General features: G+C 40.4%; 1 protein-coding gene across 12 annotated transcripts in view; it reads right to left on the bottom strand.

Annotated features, from left to right (window-relative positions):
* Window positions 1-27713, bottom strand: part of ncam1a (neural cell adhesion molecule 1a) — a 309203-nt gene that overhangs the window by 63880 nt on the left and 217610 nt on the right. For 8 of the 12 annotated variants that reach the window (XM_078930821.1, XM_023962555.2, XM_078930825.1 and 5 more), the window contains exons 3-9: window positions 25224-25433; window positions 24919-25062; window positions 21407-21544; window positions 18148-18265; window positions 8940-9100; window positions 7102-7244; window positions 1105-1134 (exon numbers count right to left, since the gene is read on the bottom strand). In XM_078930821.1, coding sequence (XP_078786947.1) covers window positions 1105-1134; window positions 7102-7244; window positions 8940-9100; window positions 18148-18265; window positions 21407-21544; window positions 24919-25062; window positions 25224-25433 — 944 coding nt within the window. The remainder of the gene's footprint in view (window positions 1-1104; window positions 1135-7101; window positions 7245-8939; window positions 9101-18147; window positions 18266-21406; window positions 21545-24918; window positions 25063-25223; window positions 25434-27713) is intronic. The other 4 variants (XM_011483933.4, XM_023962562.2, XM_078930822.1 and 1 more) reach the window with 1 other exon arrangement.

Here is a 27713-nt window from a genome sequence, read left to right on the forward strand (position 1 = left end):
GCTGCGAAACGCTGAACAAACAACACAGAGCCACAAATATGTTCATTCTTTAAATCATTGTGAAGTGCAACTTGCAGGTCTAGTTTTCTTAAACGTACCTGTGTTTCTGATAGGTTCGTCATAAATTCTATGTATTTTTTCTAAACAGAAAATTAATATTTAAAAATGCTTTGAATCATAGAATATGCAATACTATATCAAGTCTAAATACAGAATCAGAAATTAATTGTTGTCATGGAGGTTTAATGCTTTAACTTTTACGTTAACTGTGATATTTTTGCTGAATTCACAAACTTGCATCTCTTGAGACTGATGTTTTGCAACAATAATGTGACACAACATGGGGATTAAATCTGCTTTTGCAAAGCTTGTTTCTGCATCGAAAAATGATAATGAGGGGTTGAGTGATTCAGACGTAGCACTACTGGAGGCCCAGGTGTGTAATGCACGGTCCGCCACTGGGTTTTAACATGGTTCAACATTGGCTTAACATTTCACATAAAGAACTCAACTTCTCTCACTTTTTCCACGTATGTTTACATATTACCATCTGTGCAATATGTGCAAAATGTACATAGTGGCTGTGTGACACGGCCTTAATCCTACATGAATCCCTTTTACTTGATATATCGCAGCAAATTTCTTACAACTTTTGCAACCTATTTACAAAAAATGGCAACTTAAATGCATAGCATGTTTTCGGCATATTACAGATTTTTTTTCACTAGTTAACAATTCAAAATATGTGCTATTCTGTTGTGAGATATTTCAAGACTTTTAGTTATTATGGTAGTTATTCTGCAAGTTGCACATTTATTCTGTGTAAACAACATGAAGTGCAGTGTTAGACCTGATCAGAAGTGTCAAAGGAAAAAAAAATTTAAGATACAAATGGATTGTGATTCAAAATAAGTCCATTAAACTGCATGATGCATCTAACGGGCTAAATTTAAAGTGGACATCTAAAATGCTCTGCATCTTGAAATGAAAGCAGAAAAAACTGTTGCTATGCTTCTAAATTAAAAATGGGTGAAAGGGGAAGCAATCAGTGTTAACTTGGGGCTGTTATAACTAGGGTAAGGCTACAGTAATTAGTAGCCATACCTCATATTTGTCTGGTCGTGTCCAAGAAGCCTAAAAAGAACAAACACAAAGGAAGTAGAGAGAAACATTGACACAGGAGAGCAAACGGAGTTCTGGAAAAAGGTCCACAAAGTGCATTTCTCATTTACCTGCAAGAGATGGGCGTTAGAGGCAACATTTTTTGTCCCCTTTTTTACTGGGACAGGTCAAATATATCCATCAGCATTTTGTGTCATGTAAGTTTTAAAAGTGAAAAAATGTCATCATTAACCACTATCAGCATATGTAGATTGGTAGGGCAAGCCTTACACTGAAAAAATTAAATATGAGCTTAGTCAGGTTAATCAGATTTAATAAACAAACCAAATAAAAACTTTAATTGGCTAAAAGTCAACTAATTCTATTCATAACTCAAAGGTCGGACATCCTTTGTCGTGAAGCTTAGATCACTTTGTTTTTTTTTTTAAATCTCAACCTTTATTTATATCTTTAAAATCATCAAATTCCCTACAAAATTTATGCTAAATACCAAAACATGGATCTAATGTGCTTCCAACATTTTTGACTAAACATCCAAACTTCATTTCAATATGAATCCTTTTCTTTGATGGGTTACAATAATTGTAATTGCTTGACAAAAAAAAAATCCTGCAGTTTATTAGAAAAAAAAAAACCACAATTATTTCTCATGGAGTGAGTCTGAATGGTTTTGCCAACTAACTTTATAAAATATGATTATTTTTATCATAAATGAACAAAGTGAACAGAATTAACACAAGCATGAAAGAATGTTTAGTTAAAATCTGGATTTTATTTTTTTTATTAATAGTTTGGAGGAAAAAAAACACAAAGAAACAAACATGTCAAGATGTCAAACGGAAGCCCATTTTCCAGGAACAGCGTTGAGCATACTCAGCTGGTTTTAAAGTATTTTTGTGTGAGCACAAAAGCATTTCACAGAAACGAATGAGAGGTGAGCCGCTGCTGCTTTTTACTAATTAACACCCCCTCTAAATGTATTCACTGTTTTATCTTCCACGGATTTCAAACACTCATTATTTATTTAAAGTAAAAATGTTGATATGCGAATGCACTCTGCAGTGTGTTTGCTTTAGCTGTAATTTTTCTTTCTAAATGTCTAGACTAGATTCGGCTCAATGCCTGCTCTTGTAGTTTCACTGAAATAAAACAGCAGAGACAATGATAGACAGAGTGTGGCAGAAAACATGACGAATGGAAATCTTCTGGAAAGTTTCAGAAAAATAACAAGATGACTGTTTATTACGGTCAATGAAAACTGATTTGACAGTGGAAATGAAACAGAGGCTTGATGATCAGTCCCACTCCGATCTATTTTCAAAGCATCCCCAGTGTCTAGATTTAAAAACCTTAGTCATTTTCTGTGGTTCATTGGAAATTTGTGGGTGGGACTGTTGACGCGGAGTAAGAATGGTGTCTTTCTCCTGCTATCTTACAGTCCCCACCAACCCCAACCTAAAAGCGGTGTCACACAGCCACTACGTACATTTTGCGCATATTGCACAGATGAAAATGATAAAAGTTGTGGTCTTTAAGTGACATTTTCACAAATGAACCATGTTAAAACCACAGAAGAACGAATAAACCACACAAAGAATATGTAATACAACATAAAAGTCAAATCTATGAGTGTTTAATGAGTCAATTGTGTAACTTTAACTTGATATGTGTACCGTATACGTGAAATAAAGGTTTTACATCGGTGGTACTTGCGTGAAAAGTCTGTTAGACATACGTAGAAAGCTACAAATTAGTGTATGCATCCCACAAAAAGTTGAGCCAGTTACCAGCTCAGATAAGGAAAACGAAAACGTACATTGATCTAGCCGTCTACAAGTGGCTGCATTAGAATGAAACGGAAAAGTGAGCTTGTAGCCTGCCGATTGTAGATTTAACTAAGCAACTACAATCTTTTTTAAACTACATTTTCATCTGCTCCTGATTCCCAACAATTTGAATAAAGGAACACTCAGAAACACAATTTTAATCCTGATTCTTTCCCTGTCTCCCCCACCATGAGAAAAATGCTACAAAAACGTTAGAATGTTAGAAACACCAAAAGGTGGAGTGAGTCCTTAAAGGCTCATGTGCAAAGGAAGACTATTGTGCCGTAATAATTAAACTGTCATTAAAGAAAAAAAGGAAGTTTTAACCAAATCAGAAAAAATGGACAGATTCCAATTCAAATGTGGACATTTGAACATTTAGTCTTTGAAACGGAGTATATTTAGCATTTACAACATTTTTCTACTCCTGTATTAAACCTTTAGTTAAGTGGAAAACGAAACTCGGAATGAAATATTTACCGAAAGTAAAGAATCATTGACTCTTTGGCGATTTGGTTAAGTTTGCCCAGTGGGCCGCAGTTTTCTATAATCTATCGCACTGCTCTAGTTGACAGGGCACAGGAGGTAAAGTAGGCCAGTATGACCTGAATATCTTGTAGCCGCGGCCCATGGTGTCCTCAGGGACCTCATAGAACAGGTGCTCTCAGTGAATCTGCACTGTGCTACATCAGAAATAGCTGACTTACTCTCAAGTGGTTCTGCCATCTGAAGCCTCAACCCAATAAGTGGATGGGAAAGTCTAATAACAGCGATTATTTCAAACTGTTGAACCCATTGTTGAAGCATTTCTGCATTGAATGGCACATTTGCCTGCTGTTAATGCAGACTAACTCCCAGACTTCCAGGTTAAGGCTCTTTTTCATATAAAGTAAATGGAGGCAGCTTACGAGTGTAAGATGAAATCGACGTCTTTTATCTACAGAAACTGATTGTTTTTCTGAGATATTGACATTTTTCATTCACCATGTCATGAAGTCCGATGATAGCAGTTGTGAAAAACAGTTTATCGTCAAACGACAGATGATGGATAATTGTCCGGCTAATTTAGAATAGAAAACGCTATAAAACCTAAAGTAATATGGAAATATTTTCTAAAAGAAATTTTAAGCGTAATTATAGATGACTGATCCAGCCTATAACTTTATGTCTGAATATAACTGAAAAGCCATAGTTTCATAAAGAAGCAGCTTTTCCTCTCACTGCTGTCGATAAAATTGATTTAAAGTCAAACATATAGATTCCAGTTTTAAAGGACAAGATTCACTTTCATTTCCACTAAAGAGGACTCTTATTCAAAATGTTCCAAAGATGTACTTTATCATGTATAATTTTTTATCCTAGTAAAACATTGACAGAATACAATGGTCCATGTGTAGAAAATCCCTGTGATTTTATTTTAATTTATTAATTAATATTTTCGTTTTATCTCTCATGCTACGTTCACACCCGTCTCTGCAATGCATGTTCATGTGATCACTTCCAATAAAAGTCTATGTAAACGCGCACGTAAGCACTTTTCGAGCTTCTGCGTTTAAAAACTGTCGTGTTTACACGTCGCTAGGTCCGAACAAAACGGAACACAAGCGTCCATTGAACCCACGTTAAAAGTTAAACCACTTGAAATCTGACCAATTAGGGACTTGGATTTGGTAGTGATGTATGTGTAGCCTCCTATTTTAATTTCCGAAAGTCCTAAAAGTGTGAATGTGCATCACATGCCCGGTATGCATAGCATAACAGTAACACTTATCACTGAACATAAGCTGTTTATGATGTTCTCAATACTAAAAACATTAATGAATAAACTAAAATTAATAAAACTGAGGTTTGTACACTTAAATAATTTTTTTTTTATCTTCTAGGGTTTTTTTCTCTCCAAGCAAACTCATTTTCAAAATAAAGGTTTGCCATCAGAATACTTTTTCATTCAGAGTCAGTAATGGGATTAGTCCCAAATAAACACTGAAATTAAGCAATCAATCCAAATTAAAAAATGATAATTGTTGATCCTTTTAGAATTTATTTTGGAGCCGATTATTTGTTCCAACAATTGCATGGTCTAAGTAGCCTCACTGTATTGTTACTGTCCATTCATCTGCAGATGGGATGTAAGCACGAGGTAACTTCAGATGTTTTGGGTCACACTGAAGTTTATTTAACATTAAGCAGAAACAAAAACAAAAAAATGTAGGACCTGTTCGCTCAGAATCTAGGACTATTTGATGCCTTTTAAGGCTTCATTTGAGGTAACTGACTTTTTAAGGACCTTTTGCCACCCTGAAGTAACTGCCCCCCCCCCCCCCCAGTGAAGCAGGAAGCCCACATTAAAATAACATTTTCACACCTAATAATTTTCTATTTTTCCCCCAACTGTCAAGCTCTAATGCCACCAAAAAGTAATTTGAAACCTTTGATGTAACCATATTTAACATTAATAGCCAGCAGAAATAATAATAGTAATATTAATAATGAGTGAAATTTCATTCCAAAGTATATAATGTGAAGAGGAGACTGCTGTGGCTCCCAAATCCACAAACCTACCAGAGGCTGCAATGTAATTATCTTAACAGTATTTGCAGCAATCACGGCAGAAAATTACCTCTGTGAAGTGACTAATCTGCCTGCTGCTCACATGATGCATTCTATCAGGGAAGACTATAAACATGTTGTTTGGAAAATTATACAGCTTTAATGACCTAATGAAAACATAGCAACAGATTTGTGATGGGTTTTTCTTGTCTGCTGCAACAGCGACTTGTGTTTTGGTCAAAACACAGATCGTTGGTATGTATAGATCCCTATGTCGATCGTTCACCATTTATCCTATTGAGCGCTTTTTCAGAGCGGATTTAAAACTATTTTATCTAGACAGATTTATATATCCTTGTACTTTCTGTATTCTTATTGTGCTATTCTTCTAAATAGCATATCCACTTGCTATTTAAAGTGGGTTATTACACCTCTCAGGCAATAGACACACTCAAATGATTTGATTCTAAGCAGCAATTAGGGTAATAACACTTCAGTAAGTAAACTTTTTCTGCTAAATTCCACTTTTCACTGCATATTCACTAAAAATCTCTTTTTCATGAGCTAATGATTATTGTAATTATTAAATAAAGATCTTCCATGAACACTACAGCAAACCATCACAGCATGGAAGTGCCTCAAAATTGGTTGCAGAGCTGGGAAATCCCCTCTTTTTTTCCCTTTCATTTTCAGCAAACTTGATCAATATTCAAAAGTGAATAAGGTTGGACATGAATATTTTCCAGACTTTAAAATGGGGATGAAAGAATCTGATGGCAAGTCTTAGTTTAATGGAAATTGGCAGAAATCTAGTCTGACTGTGCAGCTGACTTGGTACTTGAAATGGAAGATGTGAATGAAATGAAGCAATTTAGAGACTGAATGAGAACTGAAAGTTAGCAAATGGGTGTTTTTTATGAGTACTGGTCTCCTTTTAAACCTGTCAAGACGTGCTTCAGAACAGCAAAATAAAACTGAAAAAAATTAGTACAACTTCTGGAAATTATCTATAAAATAATACAGCGACAAAAATAACACATGTATTGATTGATAAAAGAAAAAAAAAGTTTTTTGTCTTTTTAAGGAATTTACGGAGCTCCGAAAGGGGGAAAATTAGGACTGGTCACTCGTGCGCACACGAAACCAACTAGTGCACATGGGAAATTAAGTGGTCATTTGCATACAGGAGGGCTTTACAGCGCCTGAAAATGACAGTATGCTTTCTCTCTGTCACGGTTGTGTTATCTCTGAACGTCACCTACAACATATTCTGAAGTCACGTGGTTTATTTTGGCACAGGGGATACACTAGCTTTGACCAACTGGTGAACTGAGCATGAGTTAGTTTTCTCGTGCGCACGAGAACCCAGACTTAATATTTTTCTTTTTACTCTGATGTCCCTTCAGGGGCTCCATAGCAACTAGAGGAAACCCCACAGATAACACCACAGATAACACCAATAAACCAGCTGTGCAGCATGATTCCACCTCTTCATTTCCAGCAAAACAGCGACTGGTTTGTTGAAGGTTCTACTAATCAAAATTTAACCAACATTCGGTCAGTCCTTACATGGTTCAATGTACTATTTCTAAATAGGTCTTACCTGCTCCCCTTCAGTGAAGATTTTACTTTCAGAACTCCAGGAGATGGTTGGTGTGGGATCACCTGAAGCCTCACAGGTCAGGATGACCTCTTCATCAAACTCAATGGCAGTTTTATTATTCAGGTAGGTGATCTTTGGTTGCACTGAGGGGAAAAGAGAGGAGTTCATATCAAAAACTGTCTCCCTAGATTACAGGGTGACACTGTTTTGCCTTAAATTGCATTTACGTGTCATCTGAATATATATCTAGAATGTACACGTCAAAATTACATTAAACCTGTTTTCTTAATCTGAGTATGTTCGACCCACATTTCACAGATTTAGAATTGGTTCAGGCTTTTTCTGTTCCCACTCAGGATAAGATGAACAAAACTAGCAAAAACTCTCCATACTAACACAAAGTCATTCACTCCTCTGGAACAATGTTCACCTGATATATTGATACTTAAAACTCCCATGGGTTCTCATCCACACACTGCAACATCTTTTTTGGCTCCTCTGTTCTCAATGCATGTGGGAGTCCAGTCCCCCCCCCCCAATCCATAAAAAGACTGCTTTTTGCCCCATCTTGACTCATGAGCTTCATGGTTCAAGACCAACGTGTGACGCTAAATGTTGGTTCCACACAACTTCTCCTCCAGGCTGCAGGCTGCTGCTAAATTGTGTTTTTGTGTTTCTGCATTGCTGTCTCTTCGTCCTCCCAGAGTTCCTTGCAGTTTTTTCCCTCGACATGCTGACAAATCTAAATATGAATGGAGGTTGATTGGTAGTCAGCTGCAGGTTTCATGCAGCAAATCGGGGTAAAAAGCAGTAAAACAGGAGGTCAGTATGAACATATGTAAGACTTCCAAACTCAAACAGAATTTTTTTTGTTTTTTTTACAACAAAGATGTGACCAAGCTCAAATGAGTCCAATGTTGATCAGGAGTAAAACTACAGTGATTAACATATAGCGAGAAATACTTTGTTTCCTGTTCTGCTGCTATCATCTTCCTGAACATTTAGCTCCTGACCATCATTAATTATTTCTGTTGTGACACAACTGGTCAGGGAAATTTTTAGCAGATTCAAAGAATGATCAGTTTAAGTCCTGATGATTAAAGCAGCTCTGCTACCAATTCATGATGCTCCATCTTGGAAAATATCCCAAAATTGACAATTGAGTGATACATCTGAGTTAGCTGGCGTTAGGTACTGAAAGATTTTTGTCTGGTTTAGGGGAAATCTACTATCAAGAAAGACAGAAATCCATCAGAAAATTGACAGTATCAGCGATTGTCTCAAATACCATGTCAACAGACCCACTCCTTTCGTCTTTTGATCAATTTTGAAAGCAGTCGTTTTAATCTTAGGACCTGGCCTCCACATGCGTGGACATGACATTTTGGGTTATATAGCACACCCAAAACATCAAAAAGTGACGCGGAGGGGGCCCCGAAAATACGTCCACAAATGAAGAGTTTGGACGCCCATCGTAATCGTCCTCCATTATCAGAAAAGTGTTAAAAGCACAATTTTCATTGTAGTGGGTCTGAAAACCAATCTATAAATATGTTCTGAATCACAAGCTTTAGTACAGATTTTGGTCTGCCAAACGGATTTTAATAACTAAACCTTGACTAACATGAGTCAGTTTTAATAGCCGTGACAAAAAAATTCTATTAAAGGTAAAGTGTTAAAAGGAGTGAACACACAGCTTTACTCATCATTTGTTTCCCCCTAAAAGTAGAAAAACTGCAGAAGAAAGGTGGAAAGCAAATGTCACCCCTGCTGCAGAAGACAGAAAAACTCTGATTAAGGTACACATGCACAGCAAGAGAATGGAGACATTTTCTCACCAAACACGTTCAGGCTGACTTCTTGTGATTTCTCTCCGGCCTTGTTCTTGGCGATGCAGGTGTAGTCGCCTTCATCCACCTTCATGACATCCTTTATAATCAATTCAGAACCATCCTCGTTCAGGCTGTACTTATCACCCTCTTCAAGGACAACATTGTTACTGTAGCAGGGAAGAAAAAAACACAAGGGTTCACGCCATCTAAACAACAGGTACGGCATATCAATAGATTTCTTTCTTACAGTCGTATTTTCTTTCCCTTTTTTCTGTCGGTGAACAACAATAGTTAGAAAGCAAACACTAGCTATATAAGATATAATAATATAGTTATATATAAGAACTTGACTCCTCCCTCTGTTGTTTCAAACAGGAAGTTAACATGCTCCTGATAATCCTAATTCTTTTAACTGATATTTTTCTGTAGTTCAGGTTGTTCAAGTCATAAACTGGCCAATCAGATGCCTCGATAAAAGTATGAGATGGGTGATTCTCTGAAATCAGGGTACTTTGCTCCTCAGAGGTTTAACTTACAGATTGTCGTATTAAAGGAAACCACAAACTGCATGTTAAAATAAGAAGTGGGAATGATTAATGATTATTAGCACACACAAACTTATTTTGAAAATCATACTAAGAAACATTTAATGAGTTTCTGAGGTGTAGAGGTCAGCCAAAGGAGCATGGCCCCACTGACCACAACTTTTTGTTTACCGAATATTTAAAAAAATATATATATATTAGCCAGTAATTTTTTTTTTTTTTTTTGGTTAATCTTATCATTTGGATCTACTTTCACCTAATTAAAAAGTAATATGAGAAAATTAAATGAAATATTTATAAAATGGCACCATTTTTTCACGTCCATCAGTTTTGTTTAACCCCGTAACAGCTTATAAATCCTCCCCTTTCTATTTTTAATAATAATAATAATAATATAATAAACTTTATTTATATAGCACTTTTCAAAATCAAGATTACAAAGTGCTGTACAAAAATATGGGAGAAATGAATATTAAAAACAGTTTCCAGTATGGAGAAATAAAACCCAGCACACACATGAAACGCTGATAGTGGTTAGAATCGATAAAATCGATAAATCAGTGAAATCAATAAAATCCACGAAATCAATAAAATCAATAAAATAAAAAATCAATGAAGTCAACGAAATCAACAGAAAAAATTAAAATCAATAAAATCATATGTTTAAAATTTAAGAGCCAGTAAAATGATTAAAAGCACGCCTATAGAGGTAGGTTTTTAAAAGAGATTTAAATACTGGTAGGGACCCAGCGAGCCTGATCTCTTCAGGGAGACTGTTCCAGAGTGTTGGTGCTCTTACAGAAAAGGCCCTATCACCCCTGGTTTTCAATCTAGATTGTGGAATTGTTAAAAGGCCTTTCGCCGAAGATCTAAGATTGCGACCAGGTACATATGGAATGAGGAGATCGGCTATATATTTAGGGGCCAGTCCACCGACTGCTTTAAAAGCAATCATTAAAATCTTAAAATCTATTCTAAAACGGACTGGGAGCCAGTGCAGGGACGCTAAAACTGGAGTGATGTGGTCTCTCATTCTGGTTCCGGTTAAAAGTCTGGCGGCAGCATTTTGGACTAACTGGAGTTGATACACACTCTGCTGTGAAAGGCATGTGTAGAGTGCGTTACAATAGTCCAAACGGGAAAAAATAAAAGCGTGAATCACCATCTCTAGACATTTTTTTGATAGGAGAGAGGTTATCCTGTATAACCTATGTAGTTGCCAGAAACAAGATTTGACTACTGATTTAAGATGCGTCTCCAAATTCAAATCGGTGTCAAATATCACCCCCAGATTTCTGCAGCTTGAAGAAACATTGTTAGACAGAGACTCCAAATTCTGAGCCACGCCATTTCGGGCCTCAACTGAACCAAAAATAATTACATCCGTTTTGTCCATATTCAATTGCAAAAAATTTTGGGCCATCCAGGTTTTAATATCAGCAATGCAGCTATTGAGATTCTTTAAAAGACCAAGGTCACCAGGTTTAAAGGATAGGTAAAGTTGAGTATCATCGGCATAAAAATGAAAATTAAGGTTATGTCGCCGAATTATCTCCCCCAGTGGTAACATGCAAATTGAAAATAACAGAGGTCCCAATACCGATCCCTGGGGAACACCACATGTCATTTTCACCTTAGATGAGCAAGAATTGCCGATGAACACATTAAAAAACCTGTCCGATAAATAACAATAAAACCAGTTAAAAACTGTGCCAGAAAAACCTACCCAAGATTTTAGACGTTGTAATAAAATGGAGTGGTCAACTGTATCAAATGCTGCACTGAGATCTAAAAGAACTAAAATGGATATTTTTCCTGAGTCTGCAGCCATTAAAAGGTCATTCATCACTCTCAGCAACGCAGTCTCTGTGCTGTGGTTGGCCTTGAAACCAGATTGAAGGGTCTCAAATAATTTATTTTTATTTATAAAGGAAAGGAATGGTTTAGTCCAATTTCTTTAGCACCCAGAAATCGACAGCACTAAATAGTTTGTTCCACTCCCACTACAAAAAGAGGTAAGTGCATACTTTCTTACTTTTATTTTTATTCAATTGTCTTTTTTTTTTTTTTTTTTTTTTTTTTTTTAACTTGTCCTGTCCAACAGCTAGGCAAACAGATGAGAGCTGAGGGCCTCTTGTGTTGGACATATTTTATTTTAACAAGAGGGGTTATTCATCTTCAGACAAACCAAAGGTATGTCTAAATAAACCCCTTTTGTAATTGAGGCCAAACTTTATTAATTTCAATCATGTTTGAAAATCTTTGGTGTTGGACCGGACGGAAAAGGAAAGAGGGGAAGAAGAGAGAGGGACGTTAGAGAGAGGGGGGGGGTAGGAGGGTGATAATAGGAGGGGAAGGGGGGTAAGACCATGAAGCAGCATAGAGCAGACAGGTTTACTGGTTGTTTATCGTTACGGTACGGTTCAAATGTAGTACAAAAAGGGCGGGGCCTGTTCACACACACTCAAATATTATCAACACACCTGCTAGCCGCAAAAATGTCCACATGTCAATATGCACACAAGACAGATAATGTTCACGAACGCATACCTATGCCTTTAAACCAACTAGTGTGAAATCTTTCATTCATTCAATCATGCAAACTATTAGTGCAAAGGTGAGCTAACACCTGTGCTCAGGTGAGTGTATATGTTCTTCTAAAATGGATGGTGGAATGTGAAAAGAAGGAGGAGGAGCGCCCAGCCACCCCCACACCCATACCCCCGCCGCAGCAGCAGCGGCAGCCGGAATTCCCCCAACGCCACACGGGAACAGGCAGGGAACAACCGCCCCCCGGGCGACCAAGACCGCCACCCAGGCCAGGGCCAGCAGGACCGCCGCGAGGCCCCCAGAGCCAGAGAGCAGGGAGGCGCAGAGGGAAAGAGAGCGCCGCCCCAGCCCAGCCAGGAAAGCAGCCCCCCGCCGCGTCGGAAGAGCCCAACGCAGGGCCCCACCGGAGAGGGACGCCCACAGCCCCAGACGAGCACCCCACCACCACCCAGGAGTTCCGGGCATCCCCCCGCCCCGACCCCAGGTACGAGCCAGGACCCCCCAAGGGAGACCCGCTCCGCACTCCAGGCAGCCACCCACCCGGCCCACGGTTGGTCGAGGTAGGAGCAAGGCAGGGGCCCGCCGCCCCCGCCCAGGAGGGGGGAACCCCGGGGAAAAAAGGGCGGCCCACAAGGGATGTTATAAATATGGCCCGACCAGGCTCGGCCATGTTGGAAGTTTGGCGGGGCCCAGCGCCCAGGGGCAAGGACCAGGACCCACCCCCCAGGGACACGAACACCCCCGGCTCAGGTGTAATATGAACCCCCCCACCGTGCGGAGAGAGCACCGCCGGGCCCAGGGAGCCGGCACCCAAGGGACACGGCCGCCATCGCCAAGGGGCCCGCACCCCCCACCAGGGAAGGGGTAGGGGACAGATGGACCCAGGTCCCACCTTCCTTGTAAAATGTGTGTGCGTGTATGGGTGTTTGAGAGGGTGTTTGTGTGCATGTTTGTGTGTTTATGTTTGAATGTATATATTGAAGGGGGAGGGGTGTGTGTACTAAGGGGGGTGCAGTTAAAATTGGCGAGTAGGGCACTAAGGGGACATCTCCTGATTACTCACAGTGATGTCCCCTCACCCTCCACACCAAGGGGCCCCTTTATGTCTAAGGTGCGGTTAAAATTGGCGGGTAGGGTGCCAGGAGGACATCTGCTGCTTGCTTGCAGTGATGTCCAAGCACCCCACCCTACCAAGGACCCTACATGTCTAAGGTGCAAATAAAACCGAAAGAGGGGGGGCCCACTCCATACGGCAACCATAGGAGGGGGGCCACTCCCAAGTAGCCCCCCCCCAAGGCGCATCGCAGGCTAGACCCCCCACCCCCTCACCCTAATATGAGGTTATATAAGGAAAGGGGTAAGTTGGGGACAGCTGGTAGACTGTCCCCCGTTGGTCAAACAGCCGTCCCCCAGCCCACCCCCAGCAAAGGGGCCAGGGCCACCCAGCCCAGGGGCCCACCCCCGGAGGCGCCGACACCCCAGGCCCGGCACCACCCACCCCACACAGAGAGAGAGGAGCCAGAAAGCGTCGCCCCCCCCCGGAGCAAGCCCAGGCCCCCACCCCCAGACGCCGGCCCTAGAAGAGCTCTGGTCAGGCCTCGACGGGACCGAGGAGGCCAACCGGCCGAGGCAACCACTGATTGCCTCAGCGGAGACCACGACCCGCTAGCCCCCCCGACCCGTACTAATAATGGGCCCCCCCTCCCCCCCAGAACGCCCCCCCACAGGACAGGGCCGACAAGCCCCCCACCCCACCCCACCCCAGACCCCGCAGCCGAAGCGGGTGACACCCAGAGCGACCGGGGGCCCCGAGAGGGTTGTCCCGTCCCGTCCCAGAGCCAGGGAAGGGCCGATCCCAGCCCCAGGTGCAGATGGGCAGCCCATCCGGCGCCGCTGGGCCCCCCCCACCCGAGCAGGGCCCCCCGCCAACCCCCCCCAGCACAGGCAAAGGGACCACCCCCCCAAGCCAAGCCAGACCACCACCCCACCCCCCCACTATTCAATTGTCTTTTGTTACGTTGATACAGTCAAGCCCAACCCTTCAACTCTGTTACATGTAGAAATTATATTTACTTTTGTTTTGGGAAAAGCAAACAATTGTCTTGAAAAAAAGATATTGATTTTTGTTTTCCTTACGTCATATTAGACATGTGGCTGCTTTTAGCTAAATTCTTCAACCCCGTAACAAAGGGAAGGCTGTCAGGCTACGTTCACACCACTCTTGGCAGCGCGTGTTCAAACGACCACTTTCAATGAAAAGTTTATTTAAACAAACGCACATGGGCGTTTCAGGACTCCGCGTTCAAAACTCATGCGTTTCCAGGTCACTCCACAGGTTTTGAAGATCGCTTTTGGGCTCTACGTTCAAAACGCGTAGCCAACAAAACACACGTAAAAAAGTTACACTGGTTGAACTTTGATCAATCAGGCACTCGGCTTTGGTGTTGCTATAAGAGGGAACTAGACTGAGCATGTTTGATTTCCCTCATAGAAAATGCCTTTTTTCCGGCTCCAGCAAAATGAAGTTAATTCAGTCACCATTTTTTGGCGACACGGACGTCGCCATATTAGAGCTAGATGATAGTGATTCGCCCGAGTCGGTTTGATTCAACGTTTCTATGACAACTACTGTCTCCAATCAGGAGTGAGCATATTTATATAATTCGAATAATTTGTGATAAAGTAAAAAATATTATGAAAAAAAATCAGGATTACTGGTCGTGGTTAGTGCTCGAGTGGAATTCTCTTTCATATATTGGAATAGAGCTGTGAAAGAAAAAGCCTGGAGAAAGATTTTCACGAGATATGCATCACTATGACCTTAGTCTAGGATAGTATCGCTAGTAATGGGTATCGACAGTCCAGTGTGGACACTGTATACGAAACATGCATTCAAGAATGTGTTAGAAGTGCACCGCATGCCCAGTGTGAACGTTGCATTCCCGGGCTGAATTCCTTTTACAGGGCTTCAGGTTGCATTTAGAATCAAAACAAACAACAAAATAAATAAAAAGATAGATCTAGTTCTCATATAAAGTCATTGGAAACAAACAAACATTGCAGATGTTCTGTCCTGCTGAAAACATCCCGTAATTTCTTGTTTCTGTTCTACTTAAGGGTTTTTAAGGCCATTCACCACTTATAACTTACTCTTTTCTTTTCCTGTTTCTGAATAAACAGAACTAAGAGAAAACGGACCTTCACCAAAGTGGGGCAGAATCACATTATTCAGTAAACATTTATAGATGGAGAATGAGGGACATATTAATATCACTTATAAACCAGAACAAAAAGGGCTTTGCCTCTGTTTTCTTACGACCTCAGCCTTGCTCCTAAACCTCTGCTGACATATTCCTCAGTGGCAATATAAACATCCCACACAAGCCGTGCTGCTCTGAAGAACCGCTATAAAGAACATCTCTGAACCCAGTTCAGAGATGTTCTTTATAGTGGTTCTTCAGAAACTGCATTTTAAATGTTCCTCTTTGAGATGCTATTGTGCTGCACTTCAGAAAACACTTTTATAGAAAAAAAACATACTGATGGGAGATTTATTTGGGTATTTGTTCACATTCTCATTCAATTTATTTCAATGGCATCTTTTCTAGCACGTTTTTATTTTTCAATGTAGATGACTTCTCTAAATGGTGTGGAGTTGGTGCCTCCCCCTCGGGTATTGTGGGCAGTCAGCAAAAGTGAGCTTTACTTTAATTATTGAGGGCACAATAAAATGTGGATAAGCTAATATGCCTAAAAGGGAGTTCCCAATAATTTATTGAATTAGGATTATTTTCGTAATGTTTCGAAAAAGTTTGTTAATCACAATCCTGGAATTCTCAGCAGGAGTATGAATTCCCATTGTTTAGCCAAAGTTTATAAACAGCTGATGAAACCAGGGGCAGATTCAGTCTGCATACGCAGTGTCACATACAGACATTTGCAAACTATGAATTTAAAAATGCACAGAGAGAAAATATGATATGCCAACAGAACCCTCAAACTTTCTTTAAACAAGTTGGCAGTAATCCTCCCACACACAAATTTGCAGGTGAAGCTTTTTTAAACCACTTCAGATTAACATACGTCCTTCACCTGTCATGCTGTTAAAAATTGAAACAGAAAGAAAAAAAAGTTTAATTCATTCATTTTCCATTCCGTTTTATCTCTTTCGGGGCCACGGGGCTGCCGGAGCCTATCCCGGCCACTTATGGGCAAAGGCAAGGGACATCCTGGACAGGTCACCAGTCTGTCACAGGGTCACTCTAGTCTATCACACACCCATGCACTCTCCCATTCACACATAGGGACAATTTAGAGTAACCAATTAACCCATGAAGCATGTTTTCGGTCAGACGGAGTCCCCGGAGAGGACCCACGCATACACGGGGAGAACATGCAAACTCCACACAGAAAGGTCCCCCATTGATGTTCGGTTTCAGGTCCCCCAGCCGGAGGGTCTTAAACCAGGGGCCTTCTTGCTGTGAGGCACGAGCGCTAACCACTGCGCCACCTCTGCAGCCCGATGAAGCCATCGGTATCCCTGCAGCTGTCCACTTCAATCCTTTCTTCCTCCACCAAAGACCAGAACTCTACGTCTGTGTGACGCTTCTGTCTGAGGAGGAGCACTTTTTTTGGCATGTTCAACGTTCTAATGCTAATATAACAGACTATTTTCATTCCTCTTTATTGTTTTATGCTGAAACGGGACGCTTCATCTGCAGGAGTTGGCGAATGGAACATTGTTTACTTCCACATTGGTGTTCGGATGACAAGTTCATAAAGGTGACAGATGAACTTCAGGTTATGTGAATGAAAAGGAGAAAAAAAGTCTGCAGCGGTTCTCTACACCCAAACGTGTCTCTGAGCTCCTTATTTTACAAATGAAACTCCGCTTCACTGACACTAAACCCCGGAAAGCCGACAACACCGACAATAATCTGATTTTGAGTCGCCAAAAGGTTCAGAATCTCTTTGTTTTAAACCTATAATAATCCGAAAATAAAGCTTCACCAAAAGGCTCCACATATTTCATCTTCAAGCTCCTGTTCGAACCAACCAATGCACATGTGGACCTTCAGAGATCATTTCTGTGTGAGACTAACTTGGACATTTTACCTGAACAATCTGAAAAGCAGTCTAAAAGGAATCAAAAAAGAGAGGAAGAAGAATAAAAACCTTTGATTTTCACTGAATGCTTAGTTTTCGTGGCTAAGTAGTAGGTAAAAGAGGCAGTCCACTAGACTTGGTTTATTTTTCATTACCACAGACATTTCCTCCGCACAATACAGCAGTATTGTGGGGCTGCGCAGTGGTCAGCGCTCTTGCCTCACAGCAAGAAGGCCCCTGGTTCAAGTCCCGGCTGGGGGACCTGAAACAGAACATCGACGGGAGACCCTTGTGTGTGGCGTTTGCATGTTCTCCCCGTGTATGCGTGGGCTCTCTCCGGGGTTTCCGGCTTCCTCCAAAAACAGACTTCATAGGTTAATTGGCAACTCTGTCAGTGTGATTGGGGGTGTGCTTGTGACAGACTGGCGACCTGTGCAGGGTGTCCCCTGCCTTCGCCCAAAAGTGGCCAGGATAGGCTCCAGCAGCCCCGTGACCCCGACAGCGAACATACGGAAGAAGATGAATGAAATACAGCAGTAGGAGGGCTGTTTTCCATGCTCCTAGAGGATAGTGTTTGAGACAAGCCTCTTGGAGAAGATGAAACATTTCAATAACAAACCATGTTTAGTTGACTGTTTTATTTTACTGAACACTTAAAAAATATCAACCTGAATGAATGAGAATCTACAGCCATTAAGGGCTAACCAAAGCTCCAATTTATCTTTCGCAATTCTTCTAAATTCACATTTTTGACGCTTTATCCAAAAAAGGAAGAATTGGTTTTCTTAGTATCTTTACTTCTTGTGTTCCTCAATGAATGATTGGAAAAAAGCTGCTTTGTACCCAGAACATTCGTTTGCATCATCGCGTGTTGCTTACCGCAGGAGATGTGGGGAAAAAAACAACTAAATGTTCCATTTTTTTGGCAGCTGGCTCCTGGCCTGATCTGATCCCAGGTAAATCAGATCCCCGCCTGCATCCTATTATCTAATCAAAACAGGCAAACGACTTACTGTGTCCAGGTGACGATGGGATCGGGAAATCCATCTGCGTCACAGGCCAACAAAGCAGAGTTGCCAATGTCAGCTGTGGCATTGACCTCAAACTGCCTGGCACGGATGGTGGGAAGCACTGAAACAGCAAAAAGGAACATAAGCTCAACACTTTATTCAACCTCAGCTAGATTGAAGCACTGATTGCAATGTTATAATCAGTCTTTTTAGTTCAAATGAGTTTTTATGTCCCACAGCAGTCCTACACTGCAAAGACCAGATTGTTCTCACAATTCTTCTGTCTTACTGCATCTTTGAGTCTTTCACCCCCGCCACATGCTCCAAAAACTCACCAAAATTTGCAAGCACCTAGTAACCAGTAAAAATGAATCTTGGACACTGTGAACAACAGTCCCCACCCCTTAAGAAATATTTCAAAATTCACAAACGTAACACACGTGACGTGGATGGCAAAAGTACCGTAAATTCCGGACTACAAAGCGCACCCGATTACAAGCCGCACCCACCCATTTTCACGTGTTTAATTAGTTTTATACATACACAAGCCGCGTCAGAGTACAAGCCGCGCATGTGTTAGCCGGTATTGTCATCCTGACAGATCACGCCCAGCATCCCAGAGTGAGTGCAATTCATTAGCACATTGTGGGTGGTGCCAGCTTTGCCTCTGGCTCATGTACTTGAGTGTATCGACATCTGACAAACAGCATGGACCTCTATTCTGTTCACAAGTTCCTCAGTTATGGTGTTTTTATTTCATTTTTTTTTTACTTATTGACAATCTAGGTATCATACATAAAATTACAAACAGTAACCATATAATCAACATTACATCCCTCAGTTATGATGAGGAAATTTACATCCGCGATTCCACATTTCCCATGAGTCTTAGGGGCTAAAGGCGGGGCCAATGCCCGGCTCGCCATTCTGTTGTACGTGTTTAAGAATGAGCAAGTATCAGCAGTGCATGGAGGGGTGAACGGGTACAGCTCTCCTTCCGCTTGTGTCGCGGCAGCGTTATGGGAGTAACAGGGCTGGTTAAAAAACACACCGGTAAAATACAGCAGCGGCGACTGAAAAGCGCGCGCCTTAGCGTGATACGCGCACCTCAGTGCGGCGCGTGCGTCAGAATTCAGAAGCCTCTGCACTCCGCTCCCGCCCCGCGCGCTCCTTGTCTCCCCTTCCTATCTACTCCGACACCTCTGGCCAGGGCGGCTTCAAGGAGGAGCACTTCGTCCCCGTTGCGCCGGTGGATGGAGCAAATCGTTTCTGTGCAAAGCAATCGGACTTAATACTGTACGTTTTGTGTATGAGGGGCGGATGCGTTGTTACGTGTGGGAGCCATCAGACTGCCATCGGCCCCGCAGCTCAATCAGCAGGAGAAGATGTCTCCAGCTCACACGGAGGCTGTGAGTTTTTCAAAGCAAAATTCCGCTTTTACGGTTTCCTTAGAAACCGTAAATGGAGTGTAAATTCACTCCATGCGCTGTTCTCTCCGTCACGCAGCAAACCGGCTTTTCCAAACCTGTTGGTGACGGTGGACTTTTTTACGCTGCTTTTAACGATTGCTTTTAACTTGAAAGCTTCATCATATTCTAGCGGCGATCTGGTGCACGTTGGGTCTAATGGCACCAAAGGATTCTGGGATGCGGCCGGGCATGCGTGTTTCATTTTGTTGAACCATGACTGAAGTGTCTAAGACCTGAAGTCAAGTCCATGCTGTTTGGCTGCTTAGAGGTGTGTTGAATATAAATGCCTTGTGCTTGGTGTTAGATAAAGAATTCAAACTATTCATTAAGTTCGAAAGTACGTACATGGCTGCCGCTAATTAAATCCATAAATTAGCCGCGTCACTGAACAAGCCGCAGAGCTGTAAGCGCAGGAAAAAAGTAGCGGCTTGTAGTCCGGAAATTACGGTAAGTTTTGAAATTATTATAGGATGACCAAAGGACCTACAGCTTGGTGGCCATTTTATGCAAAAGAGTGATCTTTGGTGATTTTCACATTTTTACCCAATGTGGGAAAAGAAAACTTTTGTATAAGCGATCTTCGTGGAATTTGACACATGTCACCAGCTTAAATCTACAACTAAAGCCTTTAAAACCGGCTAAAAATTTGAACTTCTCCTAAAGATTTTGATCTATCGCCTCCTAACTCCCTGAGCATCATTGGGAAGCTACCTGGGAAAAAATGTTGGAATCAGAAGTTGTAGATTTTGAACGGCGTCAGCTCACTAGAATGAAGTGCCCCTGTTACCCGCACATTTTTTGCCAGAATATTGTGAAAATGTAACACAAGTCGTTGGCTTAAGCTGAATGAAACAAAATGTCATACAATATAAACATATTAGCAATGTGGGCGTGGTTAAAAAAAAACCTTGGTTGCCAAGAAAATCAAAACATTTACTTTAACTTTTTTTAAATTTACTGTTCTAAAAATTAATAAGAGCTGTTTATTTTCCCAAGCAACCAAAAGATAGAATGGTTGCTATGGATATAAAATCAACAGAAAATCTGCAATTTTGAAAAAAAGTCGGGTTGTTTTTTTGTGTTTTTTTTATGAAGTTGTCACAAGCTGCAGAGGGGGAGAGTGAGGGGAATGTAGCAGTCTTCCAGCCAATGAGGACGGGTCAAAATGGAGGCAGTGAAGATGGGACCGGGTAGCACCTGTTGGCAATACAACCCCATTTGGGGCTTTAATATTGATATGTAATGTCACTTTTTTAAGTGACATGCATCTATTTCGTCCCAGGTGTTGTGTTTGAGGATAAACAGCTTTTGACAGTAAATTCAATTCTATTCAATTCAATTTTATTTGTGTAGCTCAAATTCACAACGACAGTCGTCTCAATCGGCTTGGAATCGGTAATTGAAATGTAAATCTCGGTATGTAAGAATTCAGATATTCTCTGTAACCTCTTCTGCAGCTGTGCCTGCTTGAAGTCCGAGTTTATAGCTTTGGACAACTGCTCACATCAACAAGGGATGCAAGTTGTGAAGTTCACAAGTTTCTGGTCTGGATCTGGGACGTTTTATGGGGTGGCAGAGCGAGTGCAGAAAAAACAGTAAAAACAAAAAAAAAAACATGTATCAGGTCAATAGAAACCCTCAATCTCATTAAGATAAAAAATGTATGTTGACAGAAGCTTTAAAATGCAACAGTTAAAACGTTTTTATAGAAACAGCAATCAATAAAAGAACAAACAGGGATGATGTCAACAACACAGGAAGAGTGGAGAGGATGGAAGAAATGTAGCACTTACCGTTGACTACGACTTTCATGGTCTTGAAGTCAATTTCTCCCCTGGCCATGACACGAGCCTCACAAGTGTACATCCCCTCATCCGTCTTCTTGATGCCACGTATCTGCAGGTGGCCATTAGCCATGATCTTGTATCGTACTAAAAGAGAAAATGAGGAACAAAGTTCAGGACATCGGGTTCAAAATGTCGGAGATTTCTGAGATTCTTCTGACTCAGCACAGCAGTTAAGTAACATCATTAAGTCAATGCATGCAAGGGAGATAAGAGATAATTTATTCAGGTTATTAAATATGTTCAAAGCTAAAGGATATATTCTATATATTCGGGTCAAAAGCAGGTAAAAGACAATCAATTTAGGCACGGTAACAGTCTGAATAAAAATGGAGTTTCAACAAGTGTGGAAAAAAGAGGAAGACTTTGTAGGGGTGAATTTGATTAAAAGTCTCCAAAGAAAATTAAATAAAATCAAATTAAGAAAAAGAGACAGTCATAAAGATATGGTTTGTCAGTCCAGTTGATCCAAATCAATGCATGAAATTAGAATGGAATACAGCTATATGATTCAAATCTAAAAAGAAAAATCAAATTTCGCAAAAAGGACAAAGCTGTGAAACCTGAAACCTGATTCTTTTCCCCTCTCAGGGAGCCACAAACTTATTCAAGAAGTTTGACCTTTTGCTTTATTTTCAAATAAAACTGTGTAATAATTGTATGATAAAAGTGCAATTTATCAATGAAAGTGAAATAAATTAATATAAACTAAATTTCTCATTAAAATTAACTGGTTATCTGCTGATTTGAAGGGAAACTTACGCATTCATGCAGGCACAAGACCAAGACTATGTTAGTAATTTCAACAGGAATCCTCTGTCAATAAACACAATCACTGGCAAATAAAGGCATCTGACAGGTCCATGGAGAAAAGATGGCTGGGATTTTTATTGTAGGACATAAAATTGTCTATCATAATCACTGGGTTTGTGTCAGGAAATAGTGGTGTAGGACCCAAAATGCAAGAGACGAGGTTTGCGGCAGAAACTTAAACATAAAAAATTTAACCAAAATATGACCAAAAAGTTAGGGAGCAACAAAAGAGGGACAAAATAGACCTGAAAATGAAGAACTGAAAACAGATACTTCTATACACTTAGAGACGCTTACACGTATACACTGAGGATTATTAACACAAATCACGACAGCCGTGGCTGGAAAATTTATAGGAAGAACTCACAAGAATTAAAAAAATACCACTAATAATCCTAACAAGAGCACACAATCCTTACAATCTGTCATCAAGCCCATGTCCTCGCCAACACACATAGTAGTGCGGATGTTGGTGTTAATTCTAAAACCAACATCTGACATTTTGGAACATGTATAATGTCTGCAAATATATTTTCAACTATATCTTTAAATGTATACATTTTGTGCCGTTCAAGAGCAGGAACTTGTGCTTATGTGTCTATGGTTAAAGTGAGCGAGAACTTGTTTTGCTGCGGCTGGGTTGTGCATGTGTAAATATATGTAATCAAGTAAGTTTAGCACATCTGTGGGCGGGAAATGTGGATATCTTTTTTTTTTCATTCCAAGCATTCTGAATGTGCTAAAGTGCATTCTCCTCTAAAACTACCTGTTTTACACCTCTGCGTCCACGTCTGTAGTTTTAAATTGAAGTCAGACCGACAAAGAAGAGCTTTTTGGACATTTAATCACATGTTTAGGTCAACTGCTGCACTGACAAAAATTGTATGAGAGGTTTCTTCAGTTTTCAGTATTGGTAACAATTAGTGGTTTTTCCAGGGAAAAACACATTCCCCGAGAAGAGACCGGGAGCAAATGCAAGTTAGACTCAGCGCTGTGGTAACTCACTGGTCACTGGGGAAGAGGAGTTTAAATCAAACACATTTCAAGCATGAAACAAAAGCATATTTTCTTGTTTTGGGCGAATCGGCCACAGCAGAGTTGGATCAAGGTCACCAGACCCAAGGCAAGTTAGTATTGGCTACAAGGAGCTTCCAGATCAAGTTTTTACAGATATCGAACGCAGATTTGGAAACTAAATGCTGAAAGTTTGTAGTTCTGTCTCTTAGAGTGCCCAAATGGGGTCATGACAGCCAGAGTAGATTCCAGCAAGGAAACAGAGTTCAGATAAATGTGTCTTTTTATTTTCTGTGTTTGTTGAGTTTTCTTTTTTAATGCCCAACTGCAGACATGCTTCCCAGCTTCCAGAGTGTCAACTGCTACAGATGCATTAGACTAAAAGAGAGTGATCAAATCACAAGAAAGGGATTACCGAGTGATATCATTTCCATATTTCTACAGGTGCTTATATAGTTTTCTGAAGTCAGATCCAGTCTCTATCTCATTACTCAGCAGTAGAATTGATGCAGAAACTAGTTTATTCCTTTATTTTTTTCTGGTTACAATAAAATAAGATGCATTTTTGAGGTTTGAAGGCAGAAAATGCTTGATGTGTTGTTGTTTACCTTTTGGCACATGCCGTCAGGGCTCACCACAGCGAATTAGTTTTCACTGAGTTGCACAGGCGATTTGGCAGAGATTTTTTATGGCGGATGCCCTTGACAGAACCCTGTATTTTATCTGGGCTGGGGACCGGCAAGGGAGAACCCAGACTTGGGCCCCCTTGTGGCTATATAGGTAGGCAGTAGCGCAAAGGGTCTTGCCTAAGGACACAAAATGGATGAAGCTCATTGTGCCCCCCCGGGAATCGAACCCTGCTTTCTCGTGTGCCACTGGTGCACTTAACCAACTATTCTGCAAATATATTTTTAACTATTGGCTAAAAAATATTATAGTAACTATTGGCTGAATCTTAGAACTGTGTGAGTCAGTGTGATGTGATGCGTACTTCTGGTTCCAACGGAATGAAGTTGATTCAATTGTCTTTTTTTTACTGCCATGTTGGAACCAGACACCGTCTGTAAGCAGTAATTAGTCTGAGTCGGTCTGAGTCAACGTTTCCATGGCAACCACTCTCGCTAATAGGAAGTGGGCTTGTTGGAAGTTCAAACCCCTACCACTTGAATGCGGACCACAGGAAATCTATCAGACATTTTGAATGTCGGACGCAGGCACCACCTACTTTTTCTTAGGCATTTGATTGACCAGTTTATAATTTTACACAGAAAACTCTCACTCCTCTACCTTCTTTTTCATATCTAAACTATCGTTCTTCCTCTTTTGGAGAAATTTTATTTGACTCTGCTCTCAGACATCTTTCAATTTGCAGCATCTCCTCCTTCCTAGACCAAAAAAAACCACTTTCCCTTTCCATCAATCGTCTATGAGTTCTCCTACTACTTCTTGCTGGAAATGCTTGACTTTGTTCATAGGTAATACAGGGGGGAGAGGAAGAGTGTGGAAAATTGATTGGAAAGCATGGACTGGCAGAGAGGTGACTGCCCAGGGAGTCAAGAGGATTGGATGGCATGGCGGCTCAGAGGTGAGAAAGCTGCTCAAGCAAAGTAAAAGCTTTATTTGAACTGGCTCACCGTCTTTGGAAGCCTGGATCTTGGAGCCTTTGTGCTTCCAAATGATGGTGGGTGGTGGTGAGCTGACAACATTGCAGACTATGTCAGCAGTATCCCCCTCTGTGAACTCCTGCGGACTGGGTGCACTCTGGAAGGTGATCTTTTCTGTAGGGAAATAACTTCACATTGACTCTTCTAAAACAGAAAACGGATTGAAAAAGCAACTTGTGGCAATTTATTTTTAAACATTGTTTGGACATTTTATGTTTTATTTTTTTCAGTTTCATTGGGGCTTTAATAATAATTAGAAAAAAAAGAAGTCTTACGGAATATCTTCACTTGGACCGTGGCCTGGGCTTCCTTCTCGCCATCCCTGGCCACACACTTGTATATGCCAGCACTGTCCACGTTGGCGTGGTATATGGTGAGAGTTGATGTGACCTCATCGCTGCGGCTCACAGAAAGATCTTGCATTGAATGGAGGATCTTCTCACCGCTGGGAGTGTACCAGTCTATGTCTTTAACCTCCCCGGTCACTGAAACATAGAATGAACAGCCACACAGGTTGGAAAGGTTTTCCAAATGAATGAAGCAACAAAGAAACGCAAAAATGGACGAGTACCTCAGCAAAAATCCAACAAAAAATGAGTGACAGGAATCAAAGAAGGCATGACTTTGATGTTGAGCATAAGAAAATAAAATACAAAATTGTTTGTCTTGTATTAAAGTTCTATTACATAAAAGATTATAAATAAAAATGATAAGAGAAATACTTCAAATGTCTAACCCATTAATTTTTTTTTGGGTGAAAATATAAATTATTTAGGAAATATTGCTCATAACGATCAGTCTTGTTTTTTTTAAACTTTTTTGCTGTATAAATAAATATATATTCTTGAAATAAAATATTTCCTCTAACAGTCATGGTATTTTTTTCATCAAATTTTTAACACTGAATCAGCTGATGACAGCATCTCATACCTTATTTATTATTACTTCAGTATCTTGATTTCGGTTTGCCAAATTACCAAATTCCATATTTTAGCCTGTCATATTTGATTATAAATTATTATCTCATAATATCCTTTTTTTCTTTCTTACTTTTTAACACTAGCTTAGACGAAAATCAAAGTAGAAAACCAGATTATCATTAATTATCTAAGAAAACCGTTTCTGTTTAGTTTTGTTACAGTGTAGCCCAAAAGTACCCGGCTAGTCAGAATAGAGATTTAGCGAGAAAATCTGAGACAGGTGCAAGAAAGTGAAATATTCAGCAGAGACACAGGAGAAGTCACTATGTGTGTCGGTGTCAGCTGCCTCGCTCCTGCTCCCTCAGTTGCATCCTAATCAGATATGACTCATCTCCTGTGTCAAACTAATGCGGGCTCTCCAAATACAGCTGCATCTTATTTTCGTCCTCGGGATAACCAAACACTTTCAGGCAATTGTCTGTAGAGTCAAGGACAATTAACAAGGTGGAAGTAAACCAGAAAAATCTGGACAATCTGCACTGTAGTTTAATTATTAATGTCCTTTTTGCAGGTGTTAAAGTACATTTTCTATGTTTTAAAGTACTGTTTTTAGTCTTTTATGAGCGAAGGGCCACTTAATTCTTAATATAAATCACAATGCACACCACCAACTGAAAATGTATTAAAAAAAACAATAAAAAACTCTGTAGTTTGTCTTAACGGTATATAGTCATTCTTATGCAAATGTCTTGAATAATAATCAAAAAAACACAAAAAAAGTATTCATGATATTTCATAATTCTGCCTAAAAAGTGTTAGAATGAAGACACAGTTAATATTCTGGCTATGGTAAATGTTTTAAGACCATTTAAGTAAAATTCAATCATTTTCCATGGAACATCCGACGATCTCCATTGTACCGCACTGTGTAAAAAATACAACGGTGCAGAGGTGCTCGCCCTTTTACGGCATGCAAGCTACCTTTGACTCAAGCTCAAGTGAAATTATCACATTTTGTGCTTAAATAGTCCGACCTAACATGCAAAGCAAATGTTTTAAGCGAATCACAATTATTTTAAATTAAATTGTTAAATTTAGCTGAATGCGTGAGATTGCAACATGATAAAAAAATGTCTGTCATTTTGCCTTCAACAGCTTGTTGAATCAGATCCATGTGTTCTCATATACGAGAAAAAAAGATTAGAACCACAAAAAACAAAAGTAACGTTATGAGATTACAGTCAGAGTGAACCTACAGTCCAGCAGGTGGACACCAGGGGCCTCATTTATAAACGTTGCGTACGCACAAAAGAAGGCGTACGCCACTCTCTACGCAATAGTTGAGATTTATAAAAAGCAAACTTGACGGGAAAATGTGCGGTCCTTCACGCAAGCTCTGACCCAGGCGTACGCACAAAAACGGGTGAAATGAGAAACGGCGACACCGTCGGCAGATGGAAGAAACACGTGAAAGTGAAAATGACAATACTGCCTCTCAGAAATAACATGAAGACTTCACAAAGCAAGTCTTACAATTAACAGCCTACACCAACACCCGTTTGATCGATCAGCAGTGAAACAAACAAAAAAAAATCAAACGAAAATTACAACAGAAATTCAAATGAACACATATTTGCAAAAAGAAAAGTGAAACATGTTCTGCAATATTGGCATGTTGTGCAATTCATCCTCATAAATAATATAAATAATATAGTTAACAGAACGAAATAATGTACACAACTGATATTCCCGTCAATGTGTCCGTCTGGCGGAGCAGATATAGGAGCAATCAGACAGACAGATGGATAGATAGAGAGAGATGCATTAATTGTCCACTGGGGAAAG

Source organism: Oryzias latipes, chromosome 14, assembly GCF_053564925.1.
Source record: "Oryzias latipes strain Hd-rR chromosome 14, Olatipes_Hd-rR_3.1".
NCBI lineage: Eukaryota > Metazoa > Chordata > Actinopteri > Beloniformes > Adrianichthyidae > Oryzias > Oryzias latipes.